General features: G+C 35.0%; 1 protein-coding gene across 2 annotated transcripts in view; it reads left to right on the top strand.

Moving 5' to 3' along the window:
- Positions 1-20,633, top strand: part of LOC123679011 — a 293,836-nt gene that overhangs the window by 269,327 nt on the left and 3,876 nt on the right. For both annotated transcript variants that reach the window (XM_045616321.1, XM_045616322.1), the window contains 4 exons: positions 1,884-2,122; positions 8,057-8,375; positions 10,287-10,618; positions 16,564-17,153. In XM_045616321.1, the coding sequence (XP_045472277.1) occupies positions 1,884-2,122; positions 8,057-8,375; positions 10,287-10,618; positions 16,564-17,153 (1,480 nt within the window). The remainder of the gene's footprint in view (positions 1-1,883; positions 2,123-8,056; positions 8,376-10,286; positions 10,619-16,563; positions 17,154-20,633) is intronic.

The raw sequence follows: 20,633 nt of genomic DNA, 5'->3' as shown, positions 1-20,633 counted from the left end.
TGTATTTTTGTCCATCTTGTACCAATTGGAATCAAAATGTGATACATTATTGGAATCAACATGTGATACATTATTGGAATCAGCTCAGCTAGAGTAATCGGAAAAATGAGACAAAATGGGGGTGTTCCTTCAAAAAAATGACGGTCACGTCATTATTCGAAAATAATTCACCCTCTATATTATATTATTATAATATTTTAAAATACGGTAAATTAAAATAAAAAATCGATGTGTTTCAGGATTATTTCTTAAATTGGCTAAAAATGAATTTGTTCCATACTTTACGGGCACTGTGTATATATCTATATATCATTGTGTTCTCTTCAAGGGTGCAATACGTTCAAAAGCTCCTGACTTCACATCAGATCTTTCCTCATTTTTGAGGATTTTGTGAATGAATGGAACTACACAGTTAATTGAATCAAATCATCAAAAAAGAAAAGCACAATTCCAATAAAGGAATGCAGATTATACAGGGTGAGTTGGGAGGGACGTATATCAAACTCCAGGTGAGTATTTTACACGTAAAAATAATTTGAAAAAACTCGTATGTTCTTATCCGATTCTCATTTGTTTTTGAATTATAGCGTATTTAAAATGTTTTAAATAGTTTATCACAAATGCTGTAGTACCGATTGTTTGGTACGTTTTGTCGTTTTGACATATGATAGAGTCAGTGTGTTTGACGCATTTATTTTCGAGTTTGTACGATTGAAATCTTAAAAACCATGTTAATAAAGAAAATTTCGTTTGTTTGTAATCACTCTATATTTTGAAAACAAATGAGAATCGAATTAAGAACCTATGGGATTCTTAAAATTATTTTTACGTGTATAATACACACCTGGAGTTTGGTGCGTTCCTGCCGATTCACCCTGTATTTATTATAATGTAATTCGGTGGATTTGCATGAAAGACAATCTAAAGGGATAGACCCACGACAATATTAATCCGACAACGACCAATAATCCAGGATGATTTTGAATAATGGACTAGTTTTCATTTTTTTGTTAAGAATTAATTCTAAAAATTTAAGTAAAATGAAACAAAAATGTGGAAGAATCATTGAAATATCTCTAGAAATGAAAAAGTTATGGGACTTTGAAGTTGCGCTTGGAAGAATAATTTCATAGAACGTGTAAGTGGCGTGACGTCACACACTAGACGACTGGTATTCGCAGAGTGCTTACGAATTCATTGGTGTACAATCACTTGTGCCGTTCGTGTCGTGTTTTGTTCGTGACACGATGGCGGAAATAACTTACTATATACATACATATAAATTACTTTTTTCTCTTTTTACTTTTTACTCCTCACATAAATATGTTTTGCCATTGATAGACTTCAACAACCAGTACTCAACTACAAACTGTTTATGAAACGTTTTTTCATAAACATCGTTATAAGTTGAACCATGATGAAGCAAACTCAAAAGTAGATATTTACTTGAAAAGTTCAACTCCTTTTATTTCAGCACTGACATAAGATGGATTTGAAGAAAAAAAAACTCTATCACTGCGAATATATCTATTTTAGGCAAATTGTCACTTTGTCCTTTCACGAAGCCTTCTTCCATTATGGTGACATAAAAACAAAACTCGAGTTAAAACTACACTGTACAACTACAAACGGCGCGAGAGCCTTGGCGCGGCTAAGTATTTAAACGTAATTTATGGTGTAGCGATCACAGGCAAGTGCCGTGACGTCACAGACCAAAGACGTTCCGCGCTAAAATACGTAAATTTAAATAATCTATTTCTCAGTCATTTATTGATGGATTTTCAAAATTTTTTCACCGATTTATCAGTTTTTCCCTATATTTTAATTCTATCGTGTCAAATATAGTATTGTCAACATCACTAAACTAGTCCATTATTTTCTAGATGACTCCGATCTCCACGACTTCTCGCTAGATCGGCCACAAATGCCTACGACGGAGCGAGGCTATTCTTCTGACGAAGAGAGGAGGGAGGAGAGGCCGACTCCTTCGATCCGGCTGAATGTCCCGGCGGGAGGTTCGCCCATAAGCGGCATACTCAAAGGAGGCAAACTGTGGAAACAGTCCAGTTTGGACGGAGGAAATAGCGGCAGCCTCTCCAATAAAACGTTGGAGCTTCAACAAGTAGGTATCCAATTAATCTGCCCCCGCGATTTCCTCTAGAGGATCTTGCGAAGATATCGCGTTCAGTTGTATTCGATAGAGAACGAGGCAAAATGCCACTTTTTGAGCGCATAATCGCATGGAGTGCGCTAGAGTCTCGGGATTTTAGTCAATGAGACGTCCGATATATCGGAATACACATGAATGCTCTTGAGGAAATATGGGAAATTTGCACGTAAGAGTCACGCCTCAGTTCGTGATATGCATTTATACTCTTTCCTTCATAGCGTTTATATGTGATTGCATCTATCATCTCATCAAATGGTTTGTTAACAATTGTTCATTTGTTTAGGCAAACGGTGCAACTGGCCATAATACTTCTTCATTTCGAATGAGGCATACAAATAAGATGCTCACCTGAAGTGAAATAGTGTATGAATAAAATTAATATAATTTAATTGGTTTGGTCTTTAATGTGACATTGAAAAAAATCTCCTAGTTCATAAGGGCCAATTGCACTGTTCAAAGAATAATGGCCAGTTGCACCATTTGCCTGAACATTGATTTAAATTGAATTTGATTAAATTAAATTTGATTGAATTTGAATTTTTGATCAATGTTTTGGCAAATGGTGCAACTGGCCATAAACATTGTTTTCATAATCAATGTTTAGTATTAACCGATGTTTATAATTTTTAGCGATTGCACCGTTTGATAATTACCGATGTTTATGGCCAGTTGGACCGTTCGCCTAAACATTGATTAAAAATTCAAACATTGATTACTTTCTGATTTCTTAAGGGAACTCAGAAAGTAATTTCTGATTTCTTAAGGGAAAACAGGGAAGTAATAAATGCTCAAATTTTAATCAATGTTTAGGCAAATGGTGCAACTGGCCATAAACGTTGTTTCCATAATCAATGTTTAGTATTAACCGATGTTTATAATTTTTACCGATTGCACCGTTTGATAATTACCGATGTTTATGGCCAGTTGCACCGTTTGCCTTAACATCAATTAAAAATTTTAACATTGATTTCTTTCTGATTTTTCTTGCACCACCTTTCAATGACGTTTAATGTGGCCTAATCGTCGGTTACACTAAACAGGAAAATTTATATGTTTATTTTCCCGATTAGTTTCAAACAGAGTTCTGCGCAATTCAAAACGTCGAAACATATGACTTATTACATAACCATAAACATTATTTCATTATGGCCATAACCTGATTGTGTCACATTGTGTATTTCTGTGTTTGGTGTTTTGAGAAGAATCAAAATTGAAATATGGATTCAGATCAGATTCAGAAATATCATTTAATTACATTTAATTATCTTACAATAATAATTTATAATTTATGTTAACTTTTCTCTACAAGAGCAGAAAAAATGATATTAGAAAATTGAACATTCTGATTTCTTTATGATCACCGTCGAGATTTTGCAATGTTGCCAAACATATCGTCTGTTTACCTAAACATTGGTAATTATCAAACGGTGCAATCGGTAGAAATTATAAACATCGGTTGATACTAAACATTGATTATGGGAACAATATTTATTTTTTGAATGGTGCAATTGGCCCTTAGCTCAACAATGATGTTTGGCATCATGTAAAATCTCGACTGTGATCATAGAGAAATCAGGAATTACAAATTTCTAGTATAATGTTATCTGCTCTTGTGGTGGCAAAGTTAATATGAATTATAAATTATTTTTATAAATGCTCATATATGATAATTCACGATCTGAATCTCAATCCTCCTAATATCAATTCTGAAATTCCTCACAAAACCAAACACAGAAACACACAATGTGACACAATCATTTCATGTCCAAAGAGAAATAATGTTTATGGTTATGTAATAAGTCATATGTTCCGACGTTTTGTGTTACGCAGAACTCTGTTTAAAAATAATCGGGAGGATAAACGTCCAAATTCTCCTGTAATCGGTGATTGAGCCACATTAAAAGTAATTTAAAAGATGGTGCAAGAGAAATCATATAATAAAATAATTAATCTTTAAATTTCCAATCAATGCTTGCAAAGTTGCAAAGGGTGCAACTGACCATGAGGCTCAAGTTTTATAATTAAAGATTTTGCCCTAATTTTGAAAACTCTAAAGTTATTTGTGTTCTTGATGTTATTTGGTAAATGATTAAATATTCTGATGCAACTATATTAGGGGTGCATAAACCTCTTTTTTGTTTTATTCGATTTTTGAATGATATACATTCCAACATATAAAATGTTGAAGGTAAGGGGTAAACGAAAATGTTTCTCCGATGATTAAAATAAAACAAAATCTAATTTGAGATAAATTATTCGTAGATGTCTAATCCTGTTCAAACCAATCAAAATTTCAGTTTATTGATACATATTTTGATTGACCCCTCGCAAATATATGTCACGTGCTATTTTCATCATATGAAATTGGTTTCTGATGGTAGTCTTAACGATTTAATTTCGTTATGGAGATGTTATTTTCACTGTATATTATGATTTAATTGGGAAGGATGGACTCTACTCATAAGAAACAAACATGGAAGGTGCTCATCGTAGTTTAGACGTTATTCAGTAGAGAGATAATAAAGCTCCGAACATCTGTTTTTATGTTGCTAGTTGCAACTACTTTTCACAATTTCGCTTCAAATTTCAATATTTTAAATATTCATGTCTATTTATTTTAAGCTCAAGTTGAACGGAATTAATGAAAAAATATAAAAATCTGAAAAAAATAAACAAAACAATAGCCGAAATCCACTTCAATAGGGTGCACAATATTAGCAACCGTGATAAAGAGTAAGAAATCATCTCACTGTCGAGAACATGCCGAGAACTATATTAATCTCGATATTAATCACAACAAATTGATTCAACTGAAATAACAGTACAAAATGTTGCAATAAGGGTATTTGACATGAATGAATAAATATTATCATGTGGAAAAAGAAATATCTTCCTAACTCCCATTTGTTATCAAGTCTCTGAAAAATTTGAATGAACTGGAGAATGTAGTTCTTGTTAATTCATCATATTCGATAAACAAGGGTCATACCTACAGGTACTTTCCAATCTTTTCATGTTTTTTTATGTTGACGTTACCGACAGCCTCTCGATTCAATTTCACCTTCCTTCAAGATATATGAACCTCTTCATTGGGTTGTTATATTGACGGTATAGTAAATTGGATAAAAGCGTCGACTTGGTATTGGACAACATATAAGAGGGGCGATTTCTTTTCCCACCTTGAATTCTGACACTTATTGAAATTACGTCTACCACTTTCAATGAAGAACTCACACTGATACTGACTTTGTTATCTACACTTCAAAAGAGTTCCACTTCTCATGTATTGATATCGTTTTTTCTTTAGAGCTCAGAAAGTGCTATCATTGCTTTCATCATGTGATTCTGACCGAGTGCTGAGTATTTATACTGTACAGGGTGTCCCGGGAGTAAAAGTGAATATACACTTATCAGAGGTGGAGAAGGATGGGAAAAATTTGGTCGGCACGAAATCGTAGAGGAAAAGAAATCAGATCAATTAATCAACAATTAATTCAAACAAGAGACAGAAATAAGGATTGACTATAAAAAATTGATTTCTGCTTTCCTGAGAAAACAAATTTTTTTCTACTGTTTTTCTTGTTTCGCTAATGAATTATTCCATATATTTGCAAATTTTGATCATTTACTAAACGTTCACGTTATTTTCAAGAAGATTTTCTTTTTTATATTCATTCACGACTTTCACGAGATTCCTCAATACTGAATAAATGAAAAAAATTGAACTTTTTCCAATTTCGAAAATTCACAAATAAATGTGTTAGATGTGACAACTTTGAGTGATATCTGATACCGCGTATTGAAACTGAATTAATTCTCTTTTTGGAAAACTGAACAATGATTTCGAATTCGAAATATAAAGTGATATTTTTAACCTGAATACTTTAAATGAGGAATAATGAGTTCGGTTCTGTAATATTGAAAAAATTAATATCTCTCTGACATCCCAAGTTTCAATAAATTCTGCCGCTAAGTTAAGTTCTGATTATGGTTTCATTATTTCCATTAATATGGACACTCCCCTTTAGCTTTATGAGTGAAGGCAGAAAGTAAACAAGTTGCAGAATGGGCTCCTATTTGGAATTGCCTTTTGCAACTAGTATTAGACGATATTTTCTCTATTTCAGTCAAGTTTTGTGAAATATTGTCGAATTTCAATGAAAAATTCAGATTATACATCCTAGTGACTTTTGTATAGTATCTTGGCAGTTGGTGTGACTGTTACGAAATTTGACAGATTACGGAATTTGAATATGAATCCTACTATTCGAATTTTTAAATAACTTACAATTACGCATTTAATTCGTGAATTAAGAGATATTGCGAATAATTTTGCAAATCATTTCACTATATCCAACTCATATTATATTGACAATTATTGATGTTTGTTGAAATTTGATAGGATTTGAAGTCAGTATAGATAACTACAAAACGAAAAATATAACTGAAAACGATGCTATAATGAGTTCATTACAGCACTGTTTTTAGAACTGTAATGAACTCATTACAATACTGAAATAGAGAAATTAATTTTTTATAGTCAACCTGTACTCCCCTACCTCTGTTATGATTTACAGTAACTGCCGGACAGCCTATATATGGAAATGTTCAAGAGTTGTACGGTATTTTCCTCTCAATATTTTATGTACAGTGCATCCCATTTTGGGTGTGACAGCCAGGTTTCTCACTTGTTATTTAAGATAGAGCCTTGCGGTTTTCACGTTTCTGTCCTACTTTTTCGTGAAACTCAAGTTGGTCTAATCAGATTTTGCATAACTGTTTCCGTTCAAGAGATACAGGGCGATTTTGGAAATTGATACTTTCGGACCCCTCCTTTATCTCCGAAGTTATTAGAAATAATGCTGAGGTAAAAACTACGTCTGAATCAGAATTCTGCGTAGAATCCAGTGGCGTACTCAATTTTTTTTTCGGGGTATGGTTTTGAAGATTCAACACAAACTTATGTTTTTTTTAATGGAACACCATGTGTATCATTACTTCGTTGAATTCGTAATTTTTTTCCCTTCAAAATGATATATGACACTATGTGGGTAGGATGTTCAGAAATATAAAAAAACACTAAAACATCAAATAATGATGGTTTTTTTTGTTAATGGGCAATGGATTTCCCATATAAAAAAAGAATCAATAATAATAATAATAATTTTTTGCGATGACAGCTAGATCAGATTGGTTTTTCTTTCCAATGCTTGCTTGATAAAACAATGCTGCCAAATGCATAGTAGCCATAATAACAACAAGAATGTTTGTATCATCAATGACCTACTACTTTTTAAAAATCAAAAGTAATAATCCTCTTATTGAAACTTGGGACATTCATGATCCATTAACAAAAAAAACCAACATTATTTGATGTTTTAGTGTTTTTTTATATTTCTGAACATCCTACCTACATAGTATCATACATCATTTTGAAGGAAAAAAAATTACGAATCTAACGAAGTAATAATATACAGGGTGTTCCATTGAAAAAAATTATGGTTTGTATTGAATCTTCAAAACCATACCCCGAAAAAAAAAATTGAGTACGCCACTGGATTCTACGCAGAACTCTGATTCAGATGTAGTTTTTACCTCAGCATTATTTCCAATAACTTCGGAGATAAAGGAGGGGTCCGAAAAGTATCAATTTCCAAAATCGCCCTGTATCTCTTGAACAGAAACAGTTATGCAAAATCTGATTAGACCAACTTGAGTTTCACGAAAAAAAAGGACAGGAACGTGAAAACCGCTCTATCTTAAATAACAAGCGAGAAATCTGGCAGTCTCACCCAAAATGGGATGCACTGTACGGTATTTTAATCTCAATATCTTATTTACAGATAGATAAAATCCTCAATGTATGATGTTTCTGTTTTTTTTTAGAATACAGACTCGAGTGCTACATCTGATGAAGAGGGTAGTCAGCGGAGATTCGTGAGATTCATAGAGACGGAATCTAACGGACAAAGGGACGGATGCGATGGCGCTTCTGATGAACATACCCAAGAGGAGGTAAACAAGGAAAGGTCGGCGGAAAATGATAGGACAAAGCAAGAAAATTGTCACAATAGCGTGTCCCCAGATACAACGGAGATGATGCTCACTTTCAAGCTCGGAAATCACGTCCTGATATCGAACAATAGCCTGAAGCCTAATTCTGCAGTTAGACAGCTTTTCCCTTGCACCAAACCATCTACTGCTGGTATGTGAAAACAGTAGTTTTTGTTTTTGTCTTTGTTTTGGACTATACGATATTTCAGCCCATCAACACAACAGTATTTTTGCTCAACTAATATAGCTTATTGTACTTCTATTAGACAGATTCTTAGCACTGCTTAACAATTACATTACAATTACAATTATTACACAAATATTTTCATTTTTATATAAAAAAGGATACATGAAAAAATATCAAATTTGATTGAATTGACAAAGAAAAGATTCAAAAAATGTGTAAAGGAAAATTTACTTCCTAACCATTTCTGAAAATATTTAGTAGATCAAAGTTGATCAACTAAATTTTTGTTGACTTGGCATGTTAACAGGCCAATTGAAAAGTCCTCGGTCTACCATAGTAAAACACATTTTTTTGAAAAAAAATCGATTTTATTATTCAACATAGTTGCCTTCGAGGGTAATACAGTAATTATAGCGATCTTTCAAACTTTCGATACCATTTTCGTAGTACGATTAGTCTTTCGCTTCAAAATAGGCCTCAGAACAGGAAAAGTCGCTGGGGGCCAGATCTGGCGAATAAGGTGGATGCAGAAGCAATTCGAAGCTCAATTCAAGAAATTTTGCCATTGTTTTCATTGATTTGTGACACAGCGCATTGTCTTGATGAAACACCACCTTTTGTTTCTTCAAATGGGGCCGTTTTTTAACGATTTAATCCTTCAAACGATACAATAACGCTACATAATAATCACCGTTGTTGGTCTGGCCCTTTTGGAGGTAATTAATGAATATTATACCTTGCGCATCCCAGAATACTGATGCATAACCTTGCTAGCTGACTGTTGGGTTTTTCCTCGTTTTGGATTCGGTTTATCGTGTGCAGTTCACTCAGCTGACTGTCGATTGGACGCCGGTGTGAAATTATGGAGCCATGTTTCATCTACTGTCACACATCGACGCAAAAATGCAAGTTTATTTCAATTGAACATCTTCAAAAACTGCTCAGAATCATTAACACGTTGTTGCTTTAATCGATTGTGAGCTTGCGGGGCACCCATTTTGAACACAGCATTCTCATGTACAAATATTCGTCAATGATATGATGAACTTCACGTTACGGTCATTCAAAATTATTTTGGTTTTTTTTTATTTTTCCGTTGGTGGAAGCTTCTTCGATGCTCATTTCAACGCGTTTAAACTTAGCATACCAATCAATGATGTTTGATTTTCCTGGTGCAGGCCCCGGAAACTCTTCATTATGCTTCAACTGTATATTTTCCCTCCAAAAAGCATATCTGCATACGAAATTCTTTTTTTTCCATCTTTTTCCAAATAACAAAAGTAGCTACACTCACAACGCAATATCCCACAAACAAATGGTCGGACTGCTGTCAAATTTTGAAACGTATCGTTTGAAGATTGGTACGAACTAAAAAGCATATGGATTAAATACTAGCATCTCCATCTGTGCATCAGACCGGGAACTTTTCAATTGGCCTAATGGTTAATGTATTTTGTAAATGCATTTGGTCAACTTCCAGGATTTATCTGAGGAAGCTGTATTTTGTAGAGGATTATTTACGACCCAAACTGAATGTCCGTACTCAATTTAAAAAAATTCTGATAGGAATTGTAGAATTTAATGCTCTTTACAAATATGTGCGAATACACACATACCGGAAGACCGATGAAATGACAGACACGAAACTACACTGAACTAATTTGGTTCAGGATGGTCTGGAATGCATTTTTCGTGTAGACATTTTTAAGTAGGAGAACGACCTTTTTTTTTCATTCCAAAAGTATTTACTATTTTCCGTAGACTCGGAAGCAAGGTGAAAGACTGAAATGTCTATAGATTTCCTCCGTCAACGATAACAACACCAATGATGAGTATTAGGTTCTGAATATTCAATCAACAAATATTCTTTTACAGGGAAAGACGAGGAGTCGGCTCAACAATATCTAGTCACGGCAGAGTCTCTTCGGGCCTTCGAAGAAGCCAAAAGATCAAAGTTGCCGCAGATCATTCAAAGTGGAGAAACGGATGAATCAATCAAAAAGGCGATAGAGAGGAACACCTTAAGGAGATCGCTGATAAGGTACGAACCAAGGAGTCGGAAGAACCAACCAAAGACGGATAATTCTCTCGTAGAGAGGATCAAGCAACTAACCTGCGACGTGGATGACGTCCAGATTGAGCAAGAAGAGACCGAAGCACAGACAAGGGCCAGTCCTCCAGGCGAAGAAGCCAGAAATTCTCCAGAGGTAAGTACTGTATTGTGTATAGTTTAGTTTCATTTCTAGTATTTTATTTACATCAAATCAAAATGCATACTGAGTACAAGAATGTGGTTGAGTGGGTTGCTGATCCAGACGATCTTCAGTGACTCAATAAAACACAGTGACAATATGGCAACTTTTTGTTGACATTCTGCGTTTACCTGATTTTTGGGATTTATTCAAAATATAGAAGGTATTCTTCAGTTGAATATGTTTGTTCTTGAACAAATCTATCAAGTTCAATGAATCGTTTTCTTAAGTTCTATGGTTAATCCCCGCCCCATTCGCCATTTTTAGGCTCAATTTGACTGAAATGTTGATAATTGAGCAAGTGACCTAAGTAGAATTGTCGAGGTCGCAATCTTGGGTAAACTTAACCATCAAACTATATTCTATAAAACCACAAAATAAATTTAGGAATGTAATTCTCCTATTTGCGGTTCAAAAGTATTACTTTCCACACGCATTGACTTTTGGAAAGTAGTGCGGAGAAAACCCTGATATTCACATTTTAAAGTGAATAGCAAGGGTTGTTTCCAAACACAAATATTAAAAAGTCGCATCAATCATAAAATTGTAGCATGTCTCTATGCGCCAATCATAAAAATTCAAACGTATCTCTATACGACTGATCGCAAAAAAATTTAATTTCTCATAACGTCAGTCGGTATCAAGACGAAAACTCTCCGTGAAAGTAGGAAAAATGTTGTTCCTGACTCATGTGAAAAGTGCATTTTCCGCACTCGACAGCTTGACCGAACTCTGCTTCGCGTAGTTCAGTCAACTGCAGTCTTTTGCGGAGAAGTATCACTTTCCAATTGGAAAATGGTTATTCCTCGAACTCACCTCATGACAGCTTCAAGGCTAATTTCATATGTCTTCCATTTAAAAAATTTTAGAAAGATTTATCAAAAATTTTGGAAAGATTATTGAAAAATCTAACAATATTTTAAGAACAACTTCTGTCATACCACAATCTCATGTCATCTAATGTATAGTTTTGTACATATATGTATTTGTGTTCTGAAAAAGGTTCTTATGTAATAGTAAATAGGATTTTTCGTATAAAATGTGTCCGTATAACATGCATAATATAGTTTCCTCCTGAATTAAAGTGAAATAGACTTCCAGAGACCATGAATGAATATAAAACATGAATTTTGAACTAGTTGGATTTTGGATTCTCCTTTTATCGAACAAAGTTTATAACTTCTACATCATTACAAGCTGTTCTTTTATTTTACGTGATGAAGCGTAATAATGTTATATGATTTTTCTTAGAACTCCGTCGCAGCTGGAATGGAACTCGCAACAAGATTTTGAAGTTTTGGAAACTATCAACTTAGGTCTCACTACCAAAAGAGTCAGGACAACGTCTGTACCAAATTGATATTTGAACCACCGTCTGAAATCAAATTCAGGAGAGAATATTAAATTTTGTTTGAGAAACGAACTCTCGATAACCCATGTAGCATGCTCTACTACTAAAATCCAACAGAAATAATATTTGGAATGCGAAAACATATTATAAATGCAACAGCATTGAAATCCTTTCCGAAACCGGCTCAGTTGTTGAGGACCTTGATGAAAAGAAAGATGCAGCATGCAGCATATTAAACTCAGTCGGTTTAAAAAGATGGACCATGATTCACAACTAAGGATTATACAATTTCTTCGTTCCTCCTAACCCTACAAAAATAAATCTCTTAAGCGGAAAATATCCGCCTATATCTTTTCCGGAACTGCTTCAACAACAGCTGTTGATAAGAAGACAACAAGATTATCTGTTCGACGTATTTTGTCCATTATCGAAATGCTAAAAAGTCTGAATACTCATTGAATCTTATCTAACCGTTCTCGCCGATTCCTTTCTCCAGGAAATGTTTCAATTGGGAATCCATTATGGTCCGTGTGTTTGTTTTCCATCTACGTGCTTGCTCTCAGCGATCTGCCTACAGGAAAATGAAAATTTTGGATCTTCTTGCCTGGAGCTTTTTCCGAGTGAGTTACTCCAGATCAGTGACATTTATTTTCTTTCGATCGAAAACGTTGTGGTTCATCGAGGAAGATTTAAATGAGATCAGGAATCCTTGTTTTTTCAACGGTCGGCTTTTGATAGAAGGGGACTTGCCGAGAGAACATTAAATCCATCGTTCTCAGGAAAAATTTTATTGGTATAATGAGTATTGATACGTGATTCCGAACATGAACAGGGGTAGGATTCTGTAACTTTCGTTATCATAGCAAACGAAAGCGATAACGTTACGAAGCGAAGCTAAGCGAAGCGAATGCGGTATTCTGTAAGGGTCTTTTTCTTTATCGTTCCGTTATCTTTACGCTTTTAGTTTCGTTGTCGGAGCTTACCGACTTTACACGAAGGAACATTGGCAACGTTGCAAATAAGTAGATATTTAAGCTACTGTAGGAGACTGCAGGTTTTGACATATGAGGTACCTGAGATAATCTCTAATAAGAGCAATGAGATAAGAGTCCCTTTTATGGACTCTAGCTGTAATGTCCTTTGAATAATCCACAGTATTTAACTTGAGTATTGTCAGAAATTATATTTTGATTTATGACTCTCATTGGAAGTTACTTAACAAAGGGTTTCATACCATTTTAAACTGTTTAGTTTATCATTAAGAATGAATTAGCTAATTGAATACAGCACCTGAATGTAAATATTGAGTATTACAAAAAGTCTTATTTGAGCACTGGAAGGAATTCGAAATGGAACCTCGTTCAATGGATTATAATTTAAAACCTTCATTCTTATTCCAGTTACAAAACCTACCCATACTACAAAATAAGTTCGGGGAGTCAACTAATAGTGTGTATAGGTATAAAGAAATATTCATCATGTTTTCAATGATTCTGATCATCGACGAGGAAATCTCAAGAAGAGTTCGTCTAACTCTTACAAAAGAGGAGAATAGATTTCTTCGAGATAGAAGTGATCCATTTAACTTAACGGATGAGAGATTCATAGACGTTTTCCGTTTGTCGAAACATTTAGTTCACGTTCTATTCGATGAATTGAAACCATTTATGGATAATTTTTGGAGGAACACGAGAACGCCATTTGAACAACGAATATTGATAACTCTGAGATTTTTTGCCAGTGGAAATTACCAACGCGGTATTGGACAAGAATATTTGCTAGCAGTATGTCAACCCATGGTCAGTCGTTGTGTTAGTGAAGTGACTAAATTGATTAACCATGTATTCCAAGGAAGAATTAAATTCCCTAATGATTCTGAGAAGACCCAAAATAAAGGGAAATTTTTTGAGAAATGTGTGTGTTCTTTTCTTGAAGATAACTTTCATAACGCAATTTTTCAATAATTAATAGAATGAATTTCAAACTTAATATTAAGAATTGTGATATTGTGAAGCAAAACATTCAAAATTATAACCTCGAAATCGAAATCATTCAAGTGTCATGATATGACGCTTAAGACTTGGTCACGTGGTAAAAGTAAACCAATCAAAAACGTCGTCGGACTTTTCGTAATGACAACGAACCCTAAAATGTTTCGTTATCGTCATGAGGTCGTTCTTTGCTTCGGCAAACACGACTATTGCCGAATCCCTTTACAGAATACCGAACCGAGCAAAACTGTCGTTTCGTCACGTTTTCGCTTCGCTTTGCCGTTACAGAATCCCACCACTGAACACATTGGATTTTTATAAATTCCTTCCAATGAAAATTGATATTCAGCATCACAAAACCACAGTTTTGTTCCTGAGTCTATAAGCAGAGAGAAACTTCTTTTCTTTATAATAATAATAATAATAATAAAATTTATTTCAAAGTATGTTCCACAACAATCTACAGATCAATCATGAGCATAAGATGAAATATCGTCATTCAAGTTTGGATCATCCATCAAAATATTCGCTTAGACAGTACAGTTCTATCTCGACCAGCAAATTCTTGACCTTCGTCCTGAATAGGCTCATAGGTGAACATGTTTTCACATTATCTGGCAGTTTGTTGAAAAATCTTATACCTGCATAATTTGGATGCGTCTCTGTAATGTGTAATCTATGCTTGGGATAGCTAATGTTAACTTTTCTTGTATTATAACTGTGAAAAGAGCCTACTTCTGGGAACAAGTTTCTATTTTTGTAGATGTACATTATTGTCTCAAGAATGTACAGCCCATATATTGTTAATATCCTAGTCTTCTTGAAGATACCTCTGCAACTTTGGTACATTTCAATCCGAACATCGCTCTCATTACCCTCTTCTGAACTCTGAACAGTTCCAACATGTTGTAGTGGCTTCCCCATACAATAATACCAAATCTCATGAGGCTTTCGAAGTTGGCAAAATACATTATTTCCATTGATTCCTCATTCAAATACTTTTGAATAACTCTCATGGAGTATGCCACTGAGTTAAGTTTTTTTCCCAATTTTTCAATGTGTTCTGTCCATATTAGATTTTCTTGTATAGTGATCCCTAGAAATTGTGTGGAATTTTCTGGTTTTATGCCTTGACCTGATAGCGTAATACTGTTAGGAGTCTCAATCTGTTGCTGTTTAGTTCGAAACAGGATAACATTAGTTTTGTCTGTATTTATAATCAATCCATTATTTAAAAACCATTGTTCCAACTGTTGAAGTAGACTGGAAGCTTCAGCTATCAGATCAGGATAGCTAGCATTTGCAACTAATATATTTTTGTCATCTGCATAACTTGTGATCTGGCATGCGCCTCTTGATCGTACAATTCCAATCACATCGTTCACAAACACAATAAATAGCAATGGCCCCAGTATGCTACCCTGCGGTACTCCTATATTATTTTCCTTGATATCTGATTTGTTTACTTTTCCATCTTTGACAATTTTAGTTCTTTGAGTTCTCTCACTTAAGTATGATTTAATCCATTCCAAGGCATCTCCTCTTATCCCATACCTTTCCAGTTTGTACAGTATATGGCGATGTTGGAGGCAGTCGAAAGCCTTTGACAGATCTAAGAACAATCCCAAAAGCAATTCGCCATCCTCAAAAGCCTTCATTATTCGATCAGTGAACTGTACAATAGCAGTTATCACAGATTTCCCTTGTATATACCCATGCTGATGACTGCTCAAGATGTTGCAAGATTTCATGAACTGTATCAACCTATCATACATAGCCATCTCAGAAAGTGATATGCATATTGTGAGGATTGTGTTTACGCAAATAAGAATTCCCGAGACCACAATATATCGCATTATGCAGATCTGATGGTGACGAAATTTTATATGGATATATTGGGCTTTTACAAAAATTTTCACTATTCCCAATTCACGAAGGAAGAGGAAACCTATTGACAGAATATCGTTTAGATTGAAGTCATATTTTGACTTATTATTATTGTTTATGACCTCTAATCTTCTTGCCATATCTGCAAATTTTTCAAGAAGGCTTGTTTACATTTTCCAAGATATAATAAGATGTAGTCGCTCAGTTTTCTTCTTACTTCGAGTGTTCATTTGCCCATAATCTTTCGGTCATTGAACGAACGATGATATGTAAACTGGCTTGTTCTGATCGTATAGTAATAAAAAACCATCTGACATTTTGACAATGAAGAATTGTTAGATGTTATTAGGAGTTCTTCAAGAATATAACTGAAGACTTTCTCATTCAGATCGTTTAACAGAGTTAGAAATTTTCTCGCTTTCTATACGTGTTCTAGTCGGTCTTTTACTTAACGTTTCTCCTACAGCAGCATTAGAAATCTTCAGAGATTTTTTTGGTCGTATATTGTTACTCAACAGTGGATTACACCGAATAAAACATGACTGAAGAGCCTGATAATGTCCTAACCTCCTTATTCAAACAGAAGCTCAAAACATTGCCGCCGCTATTTCAGATATTATCATTGGAATTGATAAAACGAGAACAAACTAACTGATGAATTTATTTTTCAGGTAACAGCACTGAAGCAACAGGATAAGACGTTTTCGCCATCATCTTCATCGACATCCAGTTCAAATGCATCCTCAGTATCGTCCACGTATAAGAAAATCACCGATCTGTTCACGAAAAAATCCGACAAACCCTTGGATAATCAGAACAATGTAGTCCATCAAAATAACTCAACGCAAGAAACGAAGATCACCCCTACACTTCCAGACCTCGGAAACGGTCCTCACGAGTTAGATCACGCCCATGTACCTGCTGCCAGGATCAACTCCACAACCAACGAGTCTAGGAAACAATTTCTCTCCTCTCTAGCGCCTCTCACTGCTTGCGTGAGTGGCATCACAAATGTTGATGACTATTACTACCAAATGAATAATCACGTCAACCACGTGGGCGAGCGAGCCTCGATGGCGAGTTCCGTGGGGACGGAGTACAGTCTGGAGGACATCGACGAAGCACTTCGGACCGACCAGGAGGACAACAAAAGGATAACTCCGGATGTTCTGGCTGGTACGCCTTCCGCTTCTGAGTCCGGGGACGAGCTAGCGATGTTTGTTCAACAGGATGCCAGTAGGATTGAGAGGATTAAGAAGAAGTGAGTATTCTAATTATGAATATATATGAATATATCTTAATGAAAAGCTATGTTCCTATATAGATGCTAATACGTAATGAATGAAAATTCAAACGCACATATATACTAACTGACAAAGAAACTACAACACCCAGAAGGAGCTGTTTTTTTAATTTTTTTGGTAAAACAAAGATAGTATAGGAAGAAGTAAAAGATTGAATTTGGGAACAAAATCGTGATGGTTTTTTTATGTGAACAATTTTTGTTACTTAAATATTATGGTCGTTTTTTGCAAGCTTCTCAAATTTTACAACAAAACAACTGTTCGAGGAGATCCAGTTGATGTTTAGTTATTGTTAAAATGCCTAGAGCACATCTACGCAGAATTTATCGGCAGCGAGGATGTCATTTATATAAATCGCTAACCATACGAACAGAAATAAAACTACTGTTATGAGATGTTGTCAAGCGTGGTTTGATAATGCCCAAAATCGCAGAAGAGTAGGCATTGGACGTCGAAGGTGCACAAATGAAGTTCAAGATCAACATCTAAAACTTATGGCCATTAGAGACCGATTTGCGACAACTCGATCTTTGGCTGATGAGTGGTTAGGAGAACAAGGCCATCCTGTCCGAAGGGTTTATCGCCGGATAAGGTCTTTTGATCTGCAGCATTATCGACCTCATCTTGTGCTATCTTTGACGGTTGAGCATCGCCGGGGACGATTACAGTGATGCAGACAACGTGAACATTGGAATGTGGAATGGCATGAGGCCGTCTTTTCTGATGAATTCCGATTTTCCTCGGGAGCACATGATGGCCGAAGAAGGGTTAGACGACGTCGGGGAGAAAGACGTGAACCTCAGTTTGATGTTGAGCGTCATGTACACCGGACAGTAGGCGTTATGGTATGGGGTGCTATTGCACATGCAAGTAGGTCACTTTTTGTCTTTATTCGAGGTAACACGACAGGGCTGCGTTACCTTCAAAAATAGTGAAGCCATATGTTCTCTCTTACCTTAACCGGCTCAAGAATCCAATATTTCAGCTGATAATGCCCGAACTCATATTGCCAGAGTTAGTTTGAACTTTTTTAAAGGGACTCATGTGAATCTTTTGCCATGGCTGCCCAGATCCCTCGATCTTTCGCCCATAGAACATGTTTGGGATCTCATAAATAGAAGGCTGCGAAATTTACCCTAGCCCCCACGGACTTGGAGGCTCTGAGATATGAAGTACAGATAGCTTGGGATAGTATCTCTCAAGAAAAAATAGACCATCTTATTGCATCAATGCCAAGACATGTTGGGGAATGTGTAGATAATCACGGTGGGCAAACACATTATTTACAAATTTATTAAAAAAAATTGTAATCCCTTCGTTTTTTTCTCCAAATTTCAATCAATTGATCAATTGCTCCTTGCTATACTATCTCTGTTCTACCAAAAAAAATTAAACAGCTCCTTCTGGGTGTTGCAGTTTCTTTGTCAGTTTTATATTTCAAATATACGTAGTGGACCATTGAAAACGAAACAGCGGCTCTATAGGCCGAATAATATAAAAACGTTCGTGAAAACTTCATCATCGAGGGCGACATGGTTTGCGATGAAATTCACCCAAAATACATTCCATCCCTCGGAGCTGTGATCGCCACCCCTAAATTTTTAAATAGCAAAATATAGCAAATGATACCTCATTTGAAAGATATTTTTTTCATTAATATCAAACAAAAAATATAAATTATTTCTATCGATTCGTTTTCGAGATATATAAATTTGTATTTGGGGAATCACTTTTCATTCAATCAATCTTAAAAGATACGATCTTACAAAGCAATTATTTCAAGTAATAATCTAACTTTCTACCAACAGATACCATGCAATTCCGTGTCAATATTTAGTTTATCGCCCCCTCACCAATTCTGGAAATATTATGTAGATATAGTGATTCCTTATGATGTTTTCATGCCACATTTCCAATTAGAGCATTGGAAAATCAATAGTTGCCGCGAGAGTCAAAAAAGAAAATTGATATTTCAATATTTCAACTGCCTGATATTCTGGCGTCTCCGACTCGTTTTATTTCGATGGAAACGAGGACGAAAACATTTAATTCTTAAGAAAACATTCTCAGGCAATAAACAAGCGTATATGAATCGATAAAAAGACGTCTTCTCGAAAAACGACCACACCACAAATATGTATGAGGTAATTATTTGCACCATCTCGCACTTTTATAAATTCTATCCGTATCGAACTGATTATTGAGTAAATGGCAAAATGAGTTACTGGACTAAAACTACTGAATATCTTTTCTCCCTAATGGTATACGATCGCGGAAAAAGATGAAATAATATTTTTTTTTTAGAATGATGAGAGTGGCAACCAATAGCTAATGTGTTCAATGAAACATATCCCGATGAACTTTTTATTAAAAAATAAGTTTTAGATTTAGCTAAAAAGTTTCGTCAAACTTGATCAGTAACCAACGAGAAACGTCATCCAGAACTTTAATTTCTGTTTAGAAATTAACCTGATGAAGTTAAACTTCCGAAGGACAAGTTCATGATGTAGACCTAATATCGAGCTGTAGTGCTAGTGTTACCAATATCAGTATAGAACCAAAATCTGCCTAATAATTGTAAGATATCACAAATTCCACCCCTACAAAATACATTTGGTACACCAATTAAATGAAGATAATTTTGATATGCAACAGAAATTTTGTGGAATTATGACTAGGAAAATAGATGCTGATGAAAATTTACTATATAATAACTGCTTTTCTGATGGGTCTACATTCTGTTTGAATGCTACTGTTCATTGTCATACTTATCGTTATTGGTTAGATGTCACTCCACATGTTTTCCACTTGGTTCATACTAAAACTCCCCAAATACTCTAATGTCTGAATAGGTATTTTCGGGGACTGTTAAATTTCGATACAAGATCTAGAAACGACCTTAGAATACCTACACATCGACTCTCGAACACACAACTCGTTCCTCGTGATGTCTTTAAAAATATATAATAATATACCAGCCGATATACGACATATCTCGGATCTAGCTCATTTCAGGAGAAAACTCAATGAGCTTATTGTCAGTCAATCCTTTTAAAGCTGAGAAGAATTTTTTGGAGAAAAAATTTGAATGGAAAGTTTTGAATTTTGAAATGTTTTTTTGTGTTACTAGTTTTTTTTTTGTTATGACTTTTTCTATACCTTGTTAGTAGATGGAAAATAAAGAGATTCTATTCTATTCTATTGGACCAGTATTTTTTCACGGTAATTTGACGGGAGAAACTCATTTGGAATTATTAAATTAATTTGTTTATCCACAATAAGTAGAACGTTCCTTGAATTTGTATTGAAGGAAAAGGTTCTATAGAGTGGCCAGTCAAATCCCCAGATTTAACCCAACTTGGCTTTTTTTTGGACAGTCACTCTATGCCACCGAAGCAGAATCTCTGAAAGAAATGCCATCGAATAATTCCAGAAAA

The sequence above is a fragment of the Harmonia axyridis genome, chromosome 4 (genome assembly GCF_914767665.1).
Source record: "Harmonia axyridis chromosome 4, icHarAxyr1.1, whole genome shotgun sequence".
In the NCBI taxonomy this organism is placed as follows: domain Eukaryota; kingdom Metazoa; phylum Arthropoda; class Insecta; order Coleoptera; family Coccinellidae; genus Harmonia; species Harmonia axyridis.
This window is presented reverse-complemented; position numbering and strand designations above follow the sequence as displayed.